This window comes from Acomys minous (assembly GCF_964271855.1).
Source record: "Acomys minous genome assembly, chromosome: 13".
Lineage (NCBI taxonomy): Eukaryota > Metazoa > Chordata > Mammalia > Rodentia > Muridae > Acomys > Acomys minous.
In genome coordinates this window covers 59,668,054-59,688,730 of record NC_140495.1, presented here as the reverse complement: position 1 = coordinate 59,688,730, position 20,677 = coordinate 59,668,054, and the positions used below count along the sequence as shown (strand labels likewise).

The 20,677-nt window shown below is 52.8% G+C and overlaps 2 protein-coding genes across 4 annotated transcripts in view; both read left to right on the top strand.

Moving 5' to 3' along the window:
* The window catches only part of ARHGEF4 (Rho guanine nucleotide exchange factor 4), a 141,147-nt gene extending 120,883 nt beyond the window's left edge, over positions 1-20,264 (top strand). For 2 of the 3 annotated variants that reach the window (XM_084752950.1, XM_084752952.1), the window contains 10 exons: positions 834-970; positions 12,094-12,273; positions 13,334-13,513; positions 13,718-13,897; positions 14,410-14,642; positions 14,979-15,108; positions 17,156-17,287; positions 17,880-18,123; positions 18,676-18,753; positions 19,217-20,264. In XM_084752950.1, the coding sequence (XP_084609076.1) occupies positions 834-970; positions 12,094-12,273; positions 13,334-13,513; positions 13,718-13,897; positions 14,410-14,642; positions 14,979-15,108; positions 17,156-17,287; positions 17,880-18,123; positions 18,676-18,753; positions 19,217-19,368 (1,646 nt within the window). In that variant the 3' untranslated portion in view covers positions 19,369-20,264. The remainder of the gene's footprint in view (positions 1-833; positions 971-12,093; positions 12,274-13,333; positions 13,514-13,717; positions 13,898-14,409; positions 14,643-14,978; positions 15,109-17,155; positions 17,288-17,879; positions 18,124-18,675; positions 18,754-19,216) is intronic. The other variant, XM_084752951.1, reaches the window with a different exon arrangement.
* On the top strand, positions 9,054-9,271 carry SMIM39 (small integral membrane protein 39; the record flags this gene model as incomplete). The annotated part of the gene is made up of 1 exon (XM_084753053.1): positions 9,054-9,271. The coding sequence occupies exon 1, from the start codon at positions 9,101-9,103 to the stop codon at positions 9,269-9,271; it is 171 nt and encodes a 56-aa protein (XP_084609179.1). The 5' UTR covers positions 9,054-9,100.
* Positions 20,265-20,677: the final 413 nt, after the last annotated feature.

Below are 20,677 nucleotides of genomic sequence, written 5' to 3'. Positions count from 1 at the left end.
ATTATATGGACTCAACAGGTTGTATTTAGTAATATGTATATATAAATACATATATGCATGCAATAACAATTAGTGGGAAAAAGAGTGACGAATTTGAATGAAAGCAGGGAGGGGCATATGGGGGTAGTTAGAGAGAAGAAAGGGAAGAGAGAAATGTTGTAATTAAATTATAATCTCGAAAGTAAACAAAAATTATATTTTGCTAAAAAACACACAAGTGTGTGCATGTGTGTACTTGTAGAGGTCAGTGGACAACTTGCAGGAATTTGTTCTCTCCTTTACCACATGGGTTGCAGGCATTGAACTTGAGTCAGGATTGGTAGTAAGCTTCTAACTGGATCCACTACTTCAAAGGCCTCTGAAGACTAGCCTTTTTTCTTAGGTCTTCTACAGCCCATGACACACATTTGTAAATGGATTTGGGGGGGGGGCTTTTTGAGACAAGGCTTCTCTGTGTAGCCTTGGCTGTCCTAGACTCACTTTGTAGACCAGGCTGGCCTTGAACTCACAGCGATCCACCTGCCTCTGCCTCCCGAGTGCTGGGATTAAAGGTGGCTTTAATTGAACTCAGCTGGAGAGCTCTTGGATGCTGTGCCCCAGCAAACCCTTGGTATCTCTTTGTCTACCAAGTTGCTCTGGCCCGGGGCTAGGTGACTTGCAATACTGACATCTGTAACTGGCGCTTTCCATCCACCAGGCAAGGATGGCTAGCCCCTGACCGGCTTCCTCCCAAAGATGCAATGCCTCTTCTAAAATCACCCAGTTCCTTTGTCACATAGTCCCCTCCACCTTCCAAGGTGACACTCTGTGCCTGCTGCTGTCTCTCCTTCCAGGGATGCCCGATGGAACCCTGGACGCTGTGTGCGCAGAGGAAACAGGCAGCGAGGAGGACCTGTATGAAGAGCTTCACACGCCTGGCCACCACTACAGCCACCGAGGAGGAGGCGGAGAACAGCTGGCCATCAACGAGGTAGTACCAAGGAGGCTCAGCCAGGGAAGGAGGGCCACCTGGCAGGCTCATGCAAGCCAGATGTGCAGCTGTGTTCAAAGCATGTGTTGCAGCTGGGGAGTACGCAGGGACCCTTATCCGGTGCCTATTACCCCACGGTCATGCTTTTATATAGCACCGTGTGTTTAAGGCATAACTTCCCTGGGTGTACAGAATCCAGGAGCAGGGCTAAGCCAAGGAGCGGCTTAGAAGAAGAGACCAAGACTTCTCTGTTACTTCTGTTCAGGTGACAAGTTCTAGGTAGACTGCATGAAGCAAGGGAAAACTAGTAAGCTGGTTTTCTTCCTGCGGACACAGGCTCAGAGTATTTGCTGTTGCTATGACAACCGTGTGCCACTTATAGGTGTTGCTATTTCCTGGCTAAGCAGATGAAATTGGTGAGAAGCTGGTTCCCATTACAATTTCTCCTTTTAATTTTTATCGACACACATTGTGTACATTTCATTTATTTATAGTATGGCATTTAAGTAAATGTGTATAGTATGCAATGGTCAGATCGTCAGACATACCCATTACCTCAAAAATTTATGATTTATTTTAAACGTTCAAAACATTGAGAACCTCATCCGCATTGTGCAGACTGTTCATATTGTACAGATGACCACGTGTGCTCGAGTATATGGAGACAAGATGGTAACCTCAGCGGTTGTTTCTTGGTCACTGTCCACTTTGTTTTTTTGTCCACTGTCAGGGTTTCTCATTGGCTTGGAGGTACTCAAGTAGGCTAGGCTGGCTGGCCAGCTGTCCCCAGGGATCCATTTGTCTCTGCCTTCTCAGTGCTGGGCTCACATATACAAACCACCGCATTTGGCTGGCTTACCCACCCGCTCTGTCAATCAACCAACCAATCAATCAGTCATCTATCTGTCATCTCTCTGTCTGTCATCTGTCTGTCTGTCTATCTACCTACCTACTATCTATTTACTACTTATTTATTGGTTTTTCCAGACAGGGTTTCTCTGTGTGGCCCTGGCCATCCTGGAACTCTCTCTATAGACTAGGCTGACCTCAAACTCAGAGATTCTCCTGCCAAGCTTCCGGAGTGCTGGGATTAAAGGCATGCACCTCCAGCACCTGGCACCATGCCTGGCTTTTTTACATGGGTGCTGGGGCTTTGAACTCAGGTCCTCGTGTTTGCAAAGCAAGTACTATTGCCCAGTGAGCTAGCTCCCCAAGCCTTTGGAGCAATTCTTAGCTGCACCAGGGCTAAGCCATGGAGCCACAAAGTTCTAGAGGTTGTTATTCCTCCTAGCCAGCTGCTGCCTTCCCCGTAGCCAGCCATTAACTAGCACTTCTTAAGCAGAACTTTTGAAGCTTTAACTGTCTGTTAGAGAGCCACACATACTCCGGTTCTCACTGGGTGACCTCACAATGGTGACCTCATCCTGCATAAGTGCGAGATCCTGTGTATGTGCTCTTGCCTCATCAGAGCAAAGGGCTTGCTGTGGTGCTGAGGAGGCTGTCATCGGGAGACGGTTCACAGGCCGCTGTGATATCTGTGAGTGGATGGCAAGCAGACCTGTCAACAGTGAGGGGACAAAAATGTAGTTCCACTGTCACCCTCAGCAGCCTGAGGAGTTCCCTTAATCTTTTTAGGGATCTTGGCTCAGGCCAAACCTGGATATGTGCCTTCGAAGCAGAAAAGAATGTCAGGCCTAGCAAGTTTGAACCGGAGTTCAGAAACATCTCAACATAAACTTAAGTGTGAATGCTGAGGGAGGATGAGATTTTGTCGATAATCAAGTGCTGTGTGTCCTCAAGAGAAATGCACCATTGATGCCTAAGGAATGTACTATTTTTGGTGGTCCTCGAGTTACATCTTAAAAGGCTGCTAAGAAACCCTTTCTCCTCTTCCTTTTCTCCCCCTTTTTTTTTTTTGATAAGCGGATGTGGTGGCCCTGGAAATATGCTGAATGGAATTATAAACTGACAAGGTGAAAGCGGGAGCCAGTAGTGTTGCACATAGGGTTAAGAACATGTTCTTTCTCTGTAAATGCAGGGTCTGGTGAGATTCCTAGAAAATTGCAGGTTTGTAGCTGGGAAGGAAGAAAAGGCTGTAAGCAGTTGTTAACTGTGATGGAAATGTTGCTCTCCAGCCACCCTGCCCCCTTCCCCCCCCCACCGCACCCCATCCCCCACCAGACAGAAGGCTCCAAGCAGACCCGTGGATTGGGGCGGGGCTCCTCTCCTTGAGGAGCAGAGCTGGGTGCAGCACCTTTATTTGTGCATAAAATGGAGTGAGGTGCCTGGCAGGTGGCCTCTTCTTAGAGGCCCAGGTCTAGAAAGTGATTGGGGGGGGGGGGGAGGAGGTAATACTTTCCCATCACTGTGGCCTGATAGATATATTTGAATGGAGGATGGGGTTAATTCCAGGCCTGGGGTCAGAAGATATGGACCATAATGGTGTCCATGGGGCCTCTATGAGCAGACTCCTTGACTGTCCTCTCGTGCTGCTTTGTCGCTACCCATGTCCTTCCTGGGGTGACATTTTAGACATGTACATCTTGAGCCCTGCAGTTCTAGACAAGGACTGCATGCACAGATGTGATGGCTAAGGAAACTGTGGCGCCAGGACTGCCGTGCAAGAGCCAGGAAGTTCTGGAAAGGTATTCAGTGAGACAGTACAGGTGCTGTGCACATGCAGAGGGCCCCATGAGGGCCGGCGTACATGGTGTCCACGTGCAAAGAAAACTTTGAGGATAGTGGAAACGCTGTCCTGTGGAGTTCTGTAAGCACTAGTCGCAGTCTTGAGCTGGTTCACTTCTTTGTTGGCTCAAGGTCTTTCAGGAGACGGCCATCATGGGTGGGAGTCTCTTTCCAGTGATGCTGTGGGCTGGGCAGGGAAGACGCAGCCTCCACACTCATGTCCACCCTCCCTCCACAGTACTTACATCAGTGAAGCTGCCAGTGTGCCTGCATCCTAACGTAGAAAAAGCAAGAAGTGGGTCTCTAAAGGGGATGGGAGGAAGAGCAGGCCAGGCATGAAGAATGTCCCACACACTCCAGGGACAGACCTCTGGCTAGTTGGTCCCTCTAAAATCTGTGGGTCTGGGGATATGGGTGGCTTCTCTGGGCTCCTACTTCCCTGGAGAGTTGAGAAAGAGTGTGTGCTTTTCTGACCCGCTGACGGCATCAAGTAGATGCCAGAAGCTCCAGAAAGATGAAGGAGGTGATTGCTGATGATAGGCTGGTTTCTTTGCTTTCCTTGGGCAGCCTCGTCCCTTTGGTCATGGTCTGCCACCTGGAGGGGCCCAGCAGGAAGCTTCACTGGAGGTTCACATAAACTTTATTGCTGGAAGTCATTGGAACAGGAGCTGTAGGGGGAAAGTCCATGCCTACTGGACACTCACATACTCACTTGTGTTTTCTAAGAAGTGGGTGTCTTGTTGTAGATTGTGAACCTTTCAGGTCCACGCCCCCGCTAGGAGATAAAGGATTGTAATGATGTGTTCGCGTCTGTGTGGGGGTACACACATATGAGCGCAGGTATCTGCAAAGGCCATAAGAAGACATCGGATCCCCTGGAACTGGAGTTAGAGGTGGTTATAAGGCACTGGAAGTGGATGCTAGGAACCTAACTTGGGTCTTCTGCTAGAACAGTACGTATTCTTAACTACTGAGCCACATCTACAGACCCCGGACTTCTCAGCGGTTAAGCAGAGGGGAACCCAAACCCTTCAGCCAAGAGATGACAGATAATGGATCTCAGAGAGGCAGTTTGTATTGTGTGGGCATTGCTGGCATAGTGTAGGCTCGTGTCTGTGAACATACATGTCACACATAGTCTGTGCACTTGGTGTATGTCAGGCAGTGTGCCTGCCCTAACATGCAGAAGTCCTGCAGAGAGCTGACTGCTTGAATGGGCTATGAGTGTGGCGCCCGCCTTTGTGTGTGCCCCACGGAGCACGAGGAGGTGGTATAGGGTCTCAGTCTTTCTGTATTCCCTGCACATACTTGTTCCTGGCCCCTTGGGGATTGTCTAACTTCTGCAAGATGAATCAGCAAATGAGGCACTTAACTGTCCTCGGTTCCCTCAAGCTTCTCTCTCCTACAGTATTGGCCTGTATAGAACCTTCTCCGAGTGTCCATGACTTGGGCCTGGGCATGGCTGTACTTCCTACCCTGCACAGAGATTTTTTTCCAAACTGGTGAAAGCAGGAAGTGTTTGTCTGTGGACCTTTAGACGCCCCTCCCTTTCCACAGCCACCCAGCCTGGCCCCTTCTCCACTGTGCTTCATCTCTACTGGCATGTGCAACGATCTGAGAACAGGTAGGTGGGGAGCCTAAGGTGTAAACCTCTTGCTACCTGCACATGGCAGCCTGGACCCTCTGGGTCAGGCCGTGACTGAAAACTCCTCTTGGCCCCAGCTGCTCCCCACACAGATGAGAACACTGGATGCCAGGGTTCCCTCTGTTATGTGCACACATAGATGCTTGGATCTTCCGGCTCTAGGGTGGAGGAAGAATAGAGGTAGCCTCTAGATTGTGCTGCCAAAAGCCCAGCCTAGAAAGCAGACAGGCACTAGAGGAAAGCCATAAAATGGGTCGCCCAAACTTACAGTGTAAATAAGAGGGCTGCCAGTGGGAAGCAGAGCTGTCCCAGAACACTGGGTCGCCCAAGGGTGCTCAGCACCTCTCCCCCCTGGCACTTTGTGGCACTTGTGAGGGTGCTGCAGGACCCAAAGCCACCCACTGTGGAGTCAGCTGACCTCTGGCTCCAAGTGTCTCTGTCATACCTGTCACAGAAGACACGCTGCACCTGGCCTGGTTCTCACACTCTCTAGCCTGAAGGAGGAGCCTAATGCCTGTCAGTGCCTCATTGTCACCCTAGTTGGATAATCAACGAGGTTATGCCTTGGGAGCTCCCTGAGACACGGAAGGAGCAGCTATAAGTCCCCACAGACCACTGCTGCCCTGAGAGCCCCAAACTGCAGAGCCAGGTGGTGGTCATACTTCTAAAGCAGTTTCTCTCCCTATAACCCCAAAGTTATAGGACTTGGGGCTCAGCCTTATCCACCTCAGACGTCTGTGTCTCACTTCCACTTTTCCTGTCAGTCTTGCCACGTTGACACAACAGCCTAGGGCCACTCCCCTGGAGGGTCTGAGTCTTTACTGTCAGGCTTTGTTGTTGTTTGTTTTGTTTTGTTTTTGAGACAGGGCTTCTCTGTGTAGCCTTGACTATCCTGGACTCACTTTGTAGACCAGGCTGGCCTCGAACTCACAGAGATCTCCTGCCTCTGCCCACCAGAGTGCTGGGATTACAGGTGTGCGCCACTGCACCCGGCTCTGTTAAGCTTTTTTTATTGTTTGGAGTCATGCAACACACAGAGACAGGCTGTTGCCACTGTGATTTCAGTCATACCCCAAGCTCTTGGGGCTCAAAAAGCTAGGAGTCCCCTGGCAAGGCTGTATCCCCACTTAATTCTCAACCCAGCCCAAACCCAAGGGCTCTTTGTCTTATTTCCTGCTCCCACATGATTCTGCTCCTATCATGAGGTGAAGGTCATAGCTACAGCTGGGCCTGGGCCTCTCTGGGTCTAGCAGAGCAGTGAACAGAGTGATGCTGTGTGACTTTACCCCACCCTAGGATCTGAGGCAAGCAAACATATACTTGCCTCACATGGGGTACCAAGAACAAAACAAAGAAACCCTAGTTTAGCACAGTGAATAGATGAGGTTACACATAGGAGCATAGTTGGTTCAAAAGCAGGCAAGTCCCTGAAGGGCCCAGCATGTGTGATGACTCTTTTTTTTTTTCTCCTTTATTAATTTATTCTTGTTACATCTCAATGGTTATCCCATCCCTTGTATCCTCCCATTCTTCCCTCCCTCCCATTTTCCCCTTATTCCCCTCCCCTATGACTGTTCCTGAGGGGGATTACCTCCCCCTGCATATGTTCATAGGGTATCAAGTCTCTTCTTGGTAACCTGCTGTCCTTCCTCTGAGTGCCACCAGGTCTCCCCCTCCAGGGGACATGGTCAAAGGTGAGGCACCAGAGTATGTGAGAAAGTCATATCCCACTCTCCACTCTACTGTGGAGAGTGTTTTGAAAAGCCGCAGTCCTGGAGCACTCAGCAGGACTCGTTGGCAGCTCAACTGGTCAGAGAGTCTCCTCTCCTTGGCAATTGTTATTCCTTATATAACCCTGGGGAGGGATCTTATGAATCCTTTATGTTTTAGGAACGTTTTGAGAACTGTGAATTGTTTGCTTATTGGGTCTCCTAAGTTTTGTTTACTTTCTGAGTTTTAAGGAACTTCCTTCAAGGATGGATTGTTTTATTTCAGTGATATAGACCCCACTGTGTTCAGGGGCCTGAGGATGAAGAGGGTACCCTCTCTCCTGGGTGGCCATCACGCTGGAACCACAGAGTGCAATACAACAATGACATAAGTCATGTATTCCCAGCCTTACGCCATTAGAGGACAGATCCCCAGCCTTAGAGAGAAGTTAGGGATAGAAGGCCAGCGACATTTAGATGGCTTCTAATGTCCCCTTGTATTAGTTTCCTATTGCTGTGATCACACAGCTATGACCAAGGGAACTTATAGAAGAAAGAGCTTATTGGGTATGGTCTCAGAGGCTAAGAGTCCATCCTGGCTGGGAATTATGGCAGCAGGTGGCAGACACGGAGGCAGGAACAGCCGAGGGCTCACATCTCGGGCTGTAAGCAGGAAGCCTAGAGAATGCAATGGCCCACCTGCAGTGACATACGTCCTCCAACAAGGCCACACCTCCTAAACGTCCCTGAACAGTGCCATCAAATGGGAATCAAATATTCACATGCCCCAAAGACTGTGGAAACACCTTATTCAGATCAGCACAATTCCCCCAAACCCCTTGAGGAAGGGGGAACACACCTGGTACACAAGATTTCCTGCAGAGCTGCAGACCACCAGATAGATAGATGGTCCAGGCCGCGCCTGCTATGCAGAAGGCAGACAGCCCCTCCAAATCCACAGAAGCACGCACATACACCCACATACTTGCACAGGTAACCCACACACAGAAGTGTTCCTTCTCACAATACACGTGTATGCACACCGCACACAGATGTGCGTACACCCCTGGGCTCTTCAGCAGGGCGGTCCCAGGTACTAGGACATCTGACTATAGAGTCATCTACACATGAACACCATGCTTGCTCTGCTGTGTGTTCATCACTCTAAACTACAGTCAGTTTCAGAGGGACATGCTGGTGAGGCTGAGTCCTCTGCCCAGTTGAGGCTGCAGATTCCGTTTGGTGCTGCCAGTGAAGAAGACAGCTCCGTGCACAGCCAAGGATCAAAATCCTGTTCTGGTGGTTAAGGTTGATCAGTCAGGCCTGGGTTCAAATCCTCCTGTCACTCACTACCCTGGTTTACTAGGTGACTGTGTGACAACTAATTATCTGACGTCTCAGAGGCACCGTATCTGCGAAGTGAGTGCCAGAGAATAACCGTTATTAGAATTAAGAACCCTTGTACCTCTAGGGATTTGCCCCAGAAAGTAGAGTACTTGCCTAGCAAGCACGGAAGCCCTGTGTTCAATCCCCAGAACCATATAAACCAAGCATGGTGGTGTATACTTGCAATCCTAGCCCTGAGGAGGTAGGAAGATGCGAAGTTCAAGGTCATTTATGTAAGAGAAGTGAATTTTAAGCCAGTCTGGACTATATGACAAAACTGAACTGGCCCACTCCTCCCCAACAGCAACCTTGCCAAACATTTTGGGACCGCCTGAGTAGCAACCCCCCCCCGTCCCCCCTCCCGCCAGGACTCCCGTTGTCCTCTGTGCACCAGGTCAGGTCAGGGCCAGGAAGAAACACTATGCAGACATCAGCCTTTGACCCCTTCCAGGGAAGCGTTCAGGGCAGATCACAGTGCAGCCCAGAGCCGCAGCAATCCTGTCAGGCGACTTTAACAGGTCCCTTCCTACCCACCCCCTCTGCAGCACCTTCTCAGGCTTGCACTGCTGCGGGCTCACTCAGCGAGCCGTGAGGGAGGAGCCTGGCGTGTGAGCTCAGGCAGCTCCGCCTCCTTTCCGGCGCCTCGGGCTCCAGCCTTGAGCTGGGATCTCCCGGCGTTAGGAGCCCGGAGGTTGGCCGGGCGTGATGGCCAAGCCTCCGCAGCCCCGGCGCGGCCCCGCGACGCCTGGAGGCGCCCTGCGCGCCCTGCTGCGCTGCAACCTGCCCCCGGGAGCCCAGCGCGTGGTGGTCTCCGCTGTGCTGGCGCTGCTAGTTCTCATCAACGCCGTGCTGATCTTCTTACTGGCCTTCCGCTGAGCTGCGCGCGCCGGGCACCGCGGGGGACCGCGCAGGGTGAGTGGCATCTTCCAGCCGCTGTCACCGCAGGAACACAGGAGTGGGGAAGACTCCCGCCACCATGTGTTCACTGTCAAGGCCAGTCTGGGGAGTGAAACCCCCTCCCCAAGCATGCCACCGTGAGGGTGACTAAGGGGTGTGGTGACACGTGCCCCAAAGGCCTTTCATCTGTCGTCGAGGCTGGGGAGGAGGGGGGTGGGACAACATGGCGGGTCCCTAACTGAAGATGCGGAGGAGCAGTGACTTGCTGCCAGAGACTGTCTGGAAAGGGTGTGCGTGGTACTGCAAGTCATGAATTACGTAGGGGCTGCAAAAGGCTGGTGGAGGGTATCTGGCCTCCTGTGAACGTGATACCTGCGGTTTTGTTATTTTAGGCCTAATAAGGCAGAGCTGCTGCCGCCTGAGTTGCAGCAGCCATTCTGAATACAACCTCCCACCACATCCGGTACCCAGGGACAGCTTGGTGGGAAGGCGCCATCACCCCGCATATGAGAAAAATACAGGAGGCTATGATGGTCCACGGTGTGCGCGGAGGAGGGGTGGAGGATGTCAGTTTGAGGCAAAGCCTGGAGGCTTTACCCTCTGAACCTCAAGGCACAGGAAGGAATTCTGACCCTGCCCTTGGCTTACCTTGCTCTTGAACTTACCTGGGCTGTGGTACAAGCCCCACCAGCCCCCAGATGTCCTTCTGCCTCAGAGGCAGCCAGCCAGCTCTAGAACCCTGTCCTTAGCGGCAGCTGGAGTGCTGGACTAAGGGGGGGGGGCTCTGCAGAGATGGGCAACACCTCCTTCCCACCCCTACAGGCTTCCACAGGACTGGGCAGGGGCATTGTGGGACCTGTCTCTAATGCTACACTGGACCATCTCTGCCTCTTTGTCCCACACCCTCAGTTGCATTCTCAGCAGCGGTGTAGGATCCAAGGACTGTGGAATAAGAGGAGGAGAGGATGTGCAAGGCCGTGCAGTGGGGTCTGCCTGCCTTTTTCTCAGTGCTTTTCTGAGGGAATCCGGGGACAGAAGGAGACACTTCATTCCAGTTCATACAAAGCAGAATGCTGGGCCATGTTGAATATCTGGGTTACTTCCCCAAATCTGCAACCCTGAATTACAGACCCCAGGTCAGGAATACCCCCCTGCTTTTTCTTACCGACATCCACCTCTTCCCCCCCCCCCCCCATTATCCTTCAAGGCTTCACATGACAGCCTATAGAAGGCCTGCTGGCTCCTAGCCTGCGGCAGACAGGCTCCTCCTGTGGCCTTGCTAAGTCCTCCTGTCTTAACCCACACATGTCTGTCAGCCAGACTCACCTGCAGGAAATCATTGTCACGGAGGCGGTGAGCCCAGAGCTTGGAGGTCTGTGGTTCCAGGAACAAATCAGAGCTCTGTGCTGGGATCCCTGTATGGCCTTGGATGCAGACACACCTCTAAGGCAGAGCCTGGCACTGGGGTAGAGATGCTAACCCTTTCCCTGGCAGACACACCTTCTTCCTGACTGACAGGAGGATTTGAATATGGAAGCACCCAGGGAAGGAGCATGCACAAGGTATAGGGCAGCTTAGGGGTAGGACTGGATTGTGTGTGTGTGGGGGGGGGGGACCTACTTGGGGGTAGATAATCTAGTTCTTCTCTGTTAAGCTAGCCAGGAAGGAGGGCACACGCCTTCCACATACTACTGTTTCCTGCCTTAAGCCACCAGAACTATTTATTCATAAAGCAGAACCAGCCTTCAGAAGCAGAAAAGCAGGGGCTTAGAGAGATGGCCCAGAGGTTAAGAGTACTCACTGGCTGCTCTTCCAAAAGGTCCTGAGTTCAATTCCCGGCAACCACGTGGTGGCTCACAACCATCTATAATGAGATCTGGTGCCCTCTTCTCACATGGCTGTATATATAATAAATAAATAAAACTGTTTTTTTTTTTAAGTAGAAAAGAAGGAGCCAATGGATTGGGGGAGGGGGACAGAGCTCCAACCATCGAGGCTACCTGGAAAGGGCCACGGGCAGGCCACACACAGTGGAGAGAGGAGCCTCACCAGTGCTCTGGGCAGAAAGAACCCAGTCTGCCAACCAGATCTAAAGTGACCGACTCAGTGGCAGAGGCTCACAGGCTATAGTTAGCAGCTGCAAGAACTGTCTGTCTTCTCCTGCCTGGGAAAGAAAGGAAGGCAGGCAGATAGAGTGATTAAAACAGAGCTCCAGGGCTCAATCTGAGGACTGTGCCCCAGCTGGTGTGGGTGTCCGGGCTTTAAGGGGCAATGCTATATCATCTGGCTACTTCTGCAAGGCTTTCAAGAAACAGACAACAATTATGACCTGGCTGCTGTGACGGGCACCGTCACTGGTAAAACAGCGCTAGTAACTGAGTGACATCTTATCCCATGCAAGTCCGTAAGAACCTGCCGAGGGAGCAAGTCTCCTCTCTTAAATGGCTACCTAGGAGAGCAGGTAGCAGCTGCCAATTAATTGCCTTGTCCCAGCTCTAGCCCAATATGGCAGCGTAGGGCATTGAAGCTGAAGCCACAGACTCAACAGAGCTGTAGAAGGTGTGACATGTGACAGCCCATCCCATTTTGTGCCCAGGTTCACTTCTGGTCCCCTCACTGAGCTTGGGCAATCTAGGCGTGCCCAAGACACTGCCCTGACCCCAGAAGGTTTGCTAGCCTGGAGGGAACCTTCATTAGTTTCTGTGTAAAGCGGTCCTGGACCCCTTCCAGGGCTGCTGGGCAGGGGCAGGGTAGGACAGCCTTGTCTCGCTGACCCACCCGCCTTGGCTCTCTCTCTCCAGCTCATCAGTGATGGCAGTGTGGTGTGTGCTGAAGCTCTGTGGGACCATGTTACCATGGATGACCAGGAGCTGGGCTTCAAAGCTGGAGATGTCATCGAAGTGATGGATGCCACCAACAGAGAATGGTGGTGGGGCCGCGTCGCAGATGGCGAGGGGTGGTTCCCTGCCAGCTTTGTACGGGTACGGCTCCAGACCTTGCTTTCCCTGGGTCTTGCCTGTAAATCCAGGCCCTAAACAGTCCTGCAGTCCTAGGCATGGGGCCTGGACCACCCTCTCTCTGCTTTGCTGTTACTTGGTGCCTCAGACTGGATGAGTTGGAGGTGGGGGTGGGGGAGGGGTGGGTTCAGAACTGTGACACAGACAGTCAATCCCCTGCTCCAAAGTCCCCTGGGGCCAGAAATGCAAGAATGCAGCTGGGCGGTAGTGGCAATCGGTAGTGGCAATCGCCTTTAATTCCAGCACTCAGGAGGCAGAGGCAGGTGGAGTTCTGTGAGTTCAAGGCCAACCTGGTCTACAAAGTGAGTCCAGGACAGCCAAGGCTACACAGAGAGACCCTGTCTTGAAAAAGAAAAAAAGAAAAAAGAAATGCAAGAATGCGCAGTTTCAAAACTCCACCACTTCAGTGCCTTCTGCCCTTTCCCGAGCACCATAATGTTCACTGTGCTGTGTGGGAAACAGGTAACATGCAGAGCCCTGGGGGGTAAAATCCTGGCGAGAGGCATAGATAGTAAAATCATGTCCAAGAGAGCAAGTGACCCGGTTCCAGCCACAGGCTGGTCACCAGAGAAGGACTCTTGATTGCCGACTCCCAAAGGTCAGGCAGAGGGAGGGGATTCCCAGGTATTCAGGGGTTCCTCCTGTGCAGCGCCCTCACCCCCGCCCCTCCCTAAACCTATTGATGGATCTAACAAGGTCTACCTAGGAACGAGAATCCCTGTGCCTAGGATGCCCTAGGATGAGTTGGTCTGGGTCAGAAATTGCCAGTGCTTGCTCCAATCCCTGCTGAGAACAAAGTCTACGAGAGGAGTGAATTGCACAGTAGCTGTGGTCATCAAACTCGGCATCCCCGGCCCTGGCCTGTGTCTAGGAGGCAATTTCAGAGAAACTGTAGGCGTGCCCTTGGACCTGTGTGTCCCATGGCAGCTACTGGCCTAAGCTTCGAATAACCCGGAGCAGTGAAGTTCAGGGAGGGTCTGACTGAACGACGCGGAGGTGCTGATCTACCTTGTGCCATCTAAAGCTGCGAGTGAACCAGGATGAGCCCGCGGATGACTACGAGGCCCCGCGGGCCGGGGCTGGGGAGACCAATGCCAGCGTTCCAGAGGCCCCGAGCTGCAAGGACCAGATGCGCACCAACGTCATCAATGAGATCCTCAGCACCGAGAGGGACTACATCAAGCACCTTCGGGACATCTGTGAGGTGAGGAGGGTGGGCAGGGCTTGCTTGGAGAGGTGAGGGCAGTGGGGACTCAGGCTGTGGGTAGAATGGGATGGGCGGGGTCATCGGGCGTGGTGACTAGGTAAGGTCGGTGGTGACGTAGACTGGTACAGAGGGTGTGGACCATGGAGGAACAGACAGGAGGGTCCCCAGAGAGCTTGGCCCCGCCCCCTCCTCCCTCCCCAGGGCTATGTCCGCCAGTGCCGCAAGAGGGAGGATATGTTCAGCGAAGAGCAGCTGCGCACCATCTTTGGGAACATCGAGGACATCTACCGTTGCCAAAAGGCATTTGTGAAGGCTTTGGAGCAGAAGTTCAACACAGAGCGGCCACACCTGAGCGAGCTGGGTGCCTGCTTTCTGGAACACGTGAGTGCGCCTGGCCCCATCGCGCAAGAGATGAATCCCTGAGCCCTAACCCACAGCAGCAGTGCCCGGTTCTGCCCCACCCGTGTACCCTCTTGCCTCCCTTGCTGTTCATCCTAGGCCACCTGCTACTCTCTTCCCAGAATTTTCTACACCAGGTTCACAGAGGGAAAAAAAAGCTGCAAACCTTGCTGGGCAGACTGGTCCTGCTTACCTTTGAGAACACTTCGTGATTTCACTAACAGATAATAAAATAAAAGCAGATGCATAGCCAGACTATCTCCTGGAAGCTGAGTGGCTCCAAGGATGGGCATACACATCTCACAGATTCCTCCCATCCCTGAAATTACTACACATAGCTTATACCCAGCCAGGTAGAACCAACCCGTCCAACAAATGCAGAGGTTCCTGTCCCTTTTACCTTATAGCTGAGGCCTGTTGCCTGGGGAAACAGGAGCCAGGCCATCCTGACCCCCAGCTGTGTCGTCGTTCCCCCCCACCCCCACCCCCCACAGCAAGCCGACTTCCAGATCTATTCTGAGTACTGCAACAACCACCCCAATGCCTGCGTGGAGCTCTCTCGCCTCACCAAGCTCAGCAAGTACGTGTACTTCTTCGAGGCCTGCCGGCTGCTACAAAGAATGATTGACATCTCCCTGGATGGCTTTCTGCTGACCCCAGTGCAGAAGATCTGCAAGTATCCCCTCCAGTTGGCGGAGCTGCTCAAGTACACACCGCCTCAGCACAGGTAAGAGGGCACAAGGTGGGGAGGTGGGGGAGGGGGGGCTGCCTGAGACCCTGTGTGCCATCAGCCAGCCAGTTGAGTATTTATAGGGTTGGGTACCATTTGCAGACAGCTAGGTACTGCTTGTAGGCCCTGGGAAACAGCTGTAAAGCAAGCCCACCCCCTTGAGCTATACTGGAGTTGGGAAAGGTATACATCAACAGAATATTATGCTGCTCGACCCGGTGGTTACGGAGGAGAGGGACCATTGTACTTGCTGGGTGAGGCTGTGGCCAAGGAACCCCTACAGCGCTTTCTACTCTCCAGCTCGCTGCTCCCTTCTGTCTGTCCTGCCCCCAGGGACTTTAAGAACGTAGAAGCTGCCTTGCATGCCATGAAGAATGTGGCCCAGCTCATCAATGAACGGAAACGGAGACTTGAAAACATCGACAAGATTGCTCAGTGGCAGAGCTCCATAGAGGACTGGGAGGTGAGGGCCCCAGCGCCCAGAAAATACTGTTGGGGGGGGGTCTTTGCTTGAAACTGTTGTTAGAAGGGAAAAGAAGCAGGGCTCCACTGTGTTTGCAGGAGCTGCCGGAAGCCAGGTTCTCTTGCACTGGGCCTTTGGTGGCGCCTCCACTTTGGCACCTGATGGTCTCTTTCCTGTGTGCAGCTACCACGCATCTGCCAGCCACCACCAGCCTAGGGTCAGCCCTAAACTAAGGACTGTGTTTCTAGGGCATGTTGGTCCGTTTCTCTGTTTCTCTGTCCTCGGGGACAGGCTGGACTGCTAAGTTTTAGACTTAACTTCTGGAACTTGCAACAGTTTGAGTTTAGAGCCAATGGCGGGACCAGAAATGGTCCCTCACACGTCAAGGCTTTGTCACTGTCGTTCTGAATTGCCCATTCCCGTGTGCCTGCTAAGGGAACAAGTAAAGTGATGACTAAACATTCCTGCTTCATAAAGGCCTGGGGATGAGAGGATGCTGCTGTCTGTCCCTCTGCACCCAGCAATCTGTCCCATGTACTCGCTACCCATATGGAGCTGTGGTATACTACACCAGCTGTCGGGATGAGGAAACGAGTGAAGCCCTGTCACAGGAAGGCACAGGAAAGCATAGGAGTCTTAGGCCCCACCCTCACCGCTGAATCCTAACCCTTGGGTCGGGGGAGCAGGGCAATGCAGCAGACGGTTCTGGGCCTATGTCTGGCCAAGGACTGGAAAGCACAGTCATTCCCATATGGAGGGCTGCCAGCAGCTCCCGACGGCCAGTTTCAGGTACTAAATACATCTTAGCTGCAGTTCCTGCCAAGCCTGATTTTTCTCTAAAGCAGCACTGTCTGTTGAGAAGAAAGTATGAGCCATGCCCTGGAGACTGTATTTTAAGTAGCCATCCTCCAAAAGGAAAAAAGAGGGGTTGGGGCCTAGGTGGTAAAGTGCTGGCTTGCCCTGCATGCGAGCAAGAGGACCTGATTCAGCGTTCCAGCACCCACGGTTCAAACAAACTAACAAACAAAAACCACAGGCGTAGTGATAACTCCTATATCCCAGTTTTGGATGGTAGAGACAGGGGGCTCCCTGAGACTTTCTGGCCAGTCAGCCAGCCTAACTGAATTCAGAAGTTCAGTGAAAGACCTTGTCTGGACAGATGAGGTAGAGCTGGCTTGGTGAAATGGCTTAGCAGGTAAAGGCACCTGCTGCCAAGTCTGACAACTGGGGCCCGATTCTCCAGGGCCCATTTGGAGGAAAGAGGGTCCTGCAAGGTGCCCTCTGACCTATACACTCTTGCTGTGGCATGTGTGCAATCCACTCCTCCCCACAATAAATAGATAATAAATATTTTAAAAGGTGAAAAGTGATGAAGACACCTGAAGTTGACTTCTGGCCCTCACATTCATACATAAGCACACACAGGAACACATACATACCCCCAGCACACACAAAATGAAAAGTTGCAATGGACTTTAGTACTTTATTTAACTCACTCTATCAAAATCTCATTTCAAATGTAGCCAACAAAAATATTTTACATTGTTGCAAACATTTTGAAATTGCTGCATACTTTACAGTGACATTAAATTCCCAGAGCGCAACAGCCACAGAAGGCCAGTGGCCGCAATGAAGTCCTCTTCTACAAGGACGCTCAAGCCTGCTTTTTCTTCTCCTCCCACAGCCACACCTTCAAGGCCTTCTTTGGGTTTTAAGAGTCCCTTTAAGCCAGATGTGGTGGCGCACACCTTTAATCCCAGCACTTAGAAGGCAGAGGCAGGCGGATCGTTGAGTTCGAAGCCAGCCTCATCTATAAAGGAGTCCAGGACAGCCAAGGCTACACAGAGAAACCCTGTCTCGAAAAAACAAAACACAACACAAAACAAAGCAAAAAAGGAAAAGAGATGTTAAGAGTGTCCCTCTTACCTTGGCCTAGCACAATCTGGGCTACAGTGGGAAGGCACCCTTTCACCAAGAGGCAAGAAACAGAGCCTACTACAGTTGGATGGATGCACTTGCCTCACAGCTCTCCTTGGGGTTCACTCAGGGGGAAGATCTCCTGGTCAGGAGCTCAGAACTCATCTACTCGGGGGAGCTGACCCGTGTCACACAGCCTCAAGCCAAGAGTCAGCAGAGAATGTTTTTTCTCTTTGACCGTCAGCTCATCTACTGTAAAAAGGTATCCAAATGGCCCCACCTCGCCAGACCGGTCTCATAGTAGAGCGGTAAGGGCTAGCTAGGGCTCTTGTCTAGAGGCAAAGAGCCTGTCAGACTCTGCTCGGGCCATTTCATGTCCTCAGGAGCCCCAGTCAGGCCCTTAGGACTGCCTGGCTCTCTATAGTGAGCCCAGGGACCGTGGGGTGGGCTGTTTGAACAGTGTGCAGTTGAGCCCACCACCACCCCCACCCCTTTCTGACCTGGTCCCTGCCTGTGCCTCAGACCATGCCTCCCCCTCCAAGCCTTTGCTTCTCTGTCTCCTAAGTTCTCTGATCCCAGCAGCCTTTGGCCTCTTTACCGCTAGCTTCTGCTTCTTTCAAACCATGGCACAGTGGCCCCATGCACGGAAGCCTTCCTTGCTCTCTCTGCTCTCCCACACCATGTGGACCGCTGCTTTAGTTCCCGAGGCTTTCTGCCCACCAGACCATGTACACCCTCACAAGACAAGACTGTCCCCGTCAGTGGCTTGGAGGGGAGGTGGGCATGGACCCTGGATATGACCAGGTGGCCAGGCCAGCTGCTGGGCAGCCAGAGCTCAGGGCAGCATCTGGCAGGATCTGCTGCGCCGGGATGTGCTGTACTACAAAGGCCGGCTGGACATGGACGACCTGGTGGTGGTAGATGTGGAAGACGGGAAGGACCGAGACCTCCACGTGAGCGTCAAGAATGCCTTCCGTCTGTATTGTGGTGCCACGGGGGACAGCCACTTACTGTGTGCCAGGAAACCGGAACAGAAGCAGCGCTGGTTGAAAGCCTTTGCCAGGGAGAGGGAGCAGGTGCGGCTGGACCAGGAGACAGGTGGGAGATCCTGCTGGGCCTTGCCTAGCCTCTGGGGCCCACCTACCAGGTGGTCAGGGCCAACTAGAGAATTAAGACCACATCTTGGGGCTGGGTGAGGCTGCAGGAACCTCTAAGCACAGGCTCACCGCATCTGGAAGAAAGGGCCATTCCTATGTGGTCAGCCCCGGTGACTTGAGCCTGCTGAGCACCTCACTGTACGCGCCCTTCCGTTGAGACCTGGGAACACACGGGGTTGGTACTGCAGAATCCTCTCCCATCCTTTGGCCCCCAGCTTCAGGGTTCAGTTTGGGAAAGTCTCCACAGCAGTGATGAGAAGGAAACTAGACAAGTGGGGAGGGGGCACAGGGTCAAGATGAGAAATAAATTGGTGTCTCAGGGGGTGGGGGCGGGGGTGGGGGGAGTCTTAGGATGGCTGAGTAGGCGAGGGCAGTCCCTGCCGTGCCAGGCTGCCTGAAGCGCGCTAAGAATGGGGCACCAGGAGACCCTCCAAGGAGGCATGTGGACAGTTGAGGAAGGCAGGGCGGGGTCTCATAGGTCCTCTTCCTCCAGGCTTCTCCATCACTGAGGTGCAGAGGAAGCAGGCCATGCTGAATGCCAGCAAGCAGCAGGCCACAGGAAAGCCTAAAGGTAACTGGGGTAGCACCCTACTCCCTGGGCAGTCGCAGCCTTGATTGAGTTTCCGTCTCTGACTTCAAAAGCAATACCAGCTAGCCACTCGGATCCTTAGAGATGTCCACTGCCCTTTACTGGTGTGTTTCCAAGGGTGGTAAGGGACACAGGTAATAGTTTTTGCTTGACTCCTCCAATCTCCAAGTGGCACCTGGAGCTACAGTGCTCCCTTCCCGGGGCTGCTGGTAGGTGTGTCACAGCTGCCTGGGAGTGAGCCAACTCTCCAACTCTATAGATGGAGACAAGACATCCCATTTCTTGGACAGTGGCCCTAGCCAGGCCTCGGGCTCAGGCAAAAGCTATTGATAACTTGGGGTCCTGTAGCCCCACGGGAAGCAAGTCCTGTGTGGGGTCTGCAGCAGAACCCACAGATGCGCCCTTTGGTCTTCTACCTTGTGACCTGTTGTCTCTCCCTACTCAGCTGTCGGCAGGCCAGGATACCTGACCCGCTACAAGCATCCAGCATTGCCTACCAGCCAGCCCCAGCAGCAGGTGTTGGTGCTAGCAGAACCCAGGCGGAAGGCATGTAACTTCTGGCAGAGCATCAGCCGACTGGCGCCCTTCCGCAAGTGAGCCAGCACCCAGCAGACAACCTGACGGCACTTTGTGGGCCAGGCCTTCCCTCTCTGAGGCCTATTCTGTTCGGCCCTAAAACTCGAAGTGAACAGGTGCAGCATCAGAGCTGTATGGAGTCTGGCCCCGCCTCTGGCCTCTTCCTCACTGCTAGTGCAGTGTTGCCCCGGTACCAACTTCTGCCTACATTCTGGACCTGCACAGAGCCTCCACCAATGGTAAGCCTGCACGCCACAGCTCAGAACCACTGGCCAGGCTGTGCACACAGGCCCACCTGCTCTGGAACATTCTTTGGAAAGCTTATTATCTCTACTCCTGTGCCCTCTGGATAGGAGACCAAGTCTGTGGCCATGAGCCACCTGCAAAAGCAGCTGTGCGCCCCTCTGCTCTGTTCTTTCAGGCCCCCATCCCACTTGCCACTTCAGAGGCCCAGACCAGGAATTCTGCACCCAACTCTACCCATAGCTGTCCTTGAGCCTCCTGGCCCCCCTAGACACTGCTGGCTGCCAGTTACCCTCTTTACTTGTGACATGTGCACTGAGAACAAAACCATGCAGTCAACTGTGTACCTGGTTCCAGGTTAGTGACAGTTTTCTGTAGTTGAGGTGGCTGCACACATACCCAGTCCCTGGTCACTATGATTTTGTCGTGTTGTTTCTCTTAACAACGGAGAGTTGTTAATGACACAGAGAGATTGCCTTACCCTGGTGAGTGTGAGAAGCCATAACGACTGGACTTGATTCCTTGTGGGGCACACAGCCAGGCCTGCATGTCATGCAGAGCCCATAGGACTCAGAAGCATGGACAGTCAAATCTTGCACTGTACCTTCTCTGATCCAAAAACCACATTTAATTTCATAAAGAAACTTATGAAAAGTAACTTGGCTGCTGGTCAATTGTTGGTTTATGTGGACTTTCTTCTTCTGTGTGCTGGTCCATTCCTCCTAGGGCTGGCACCCTCAGCTTCTCCTCTGCTCTCAGCCTAGAAGCGTTGCTCACTAGGCCACAGCCTCACTGTTGCAGAAGCCCAGGGGGTGAATAAAGTAGACCAGGGAGCCACGCATAGCGGGCGGGCACAGCGCCTTCCACCTCATAGAGTATCTGGCTGATTGGTACATATGGGCTAAGGGGTGGGGTCAGTGGTATTTCTGGGTCTCACCATCCTCCTTAGTGAACTGAGGGACATAGGAGGCTCACGTAGAGCTGTATAAGCTTATACCCCCTACACCACCTAGGAGGACCTCTCAACCAAGGTTGACAGAGGGCCTTGCCCCAACCCCCTTACAACCTCCTGACTGGGAGAAAGGGC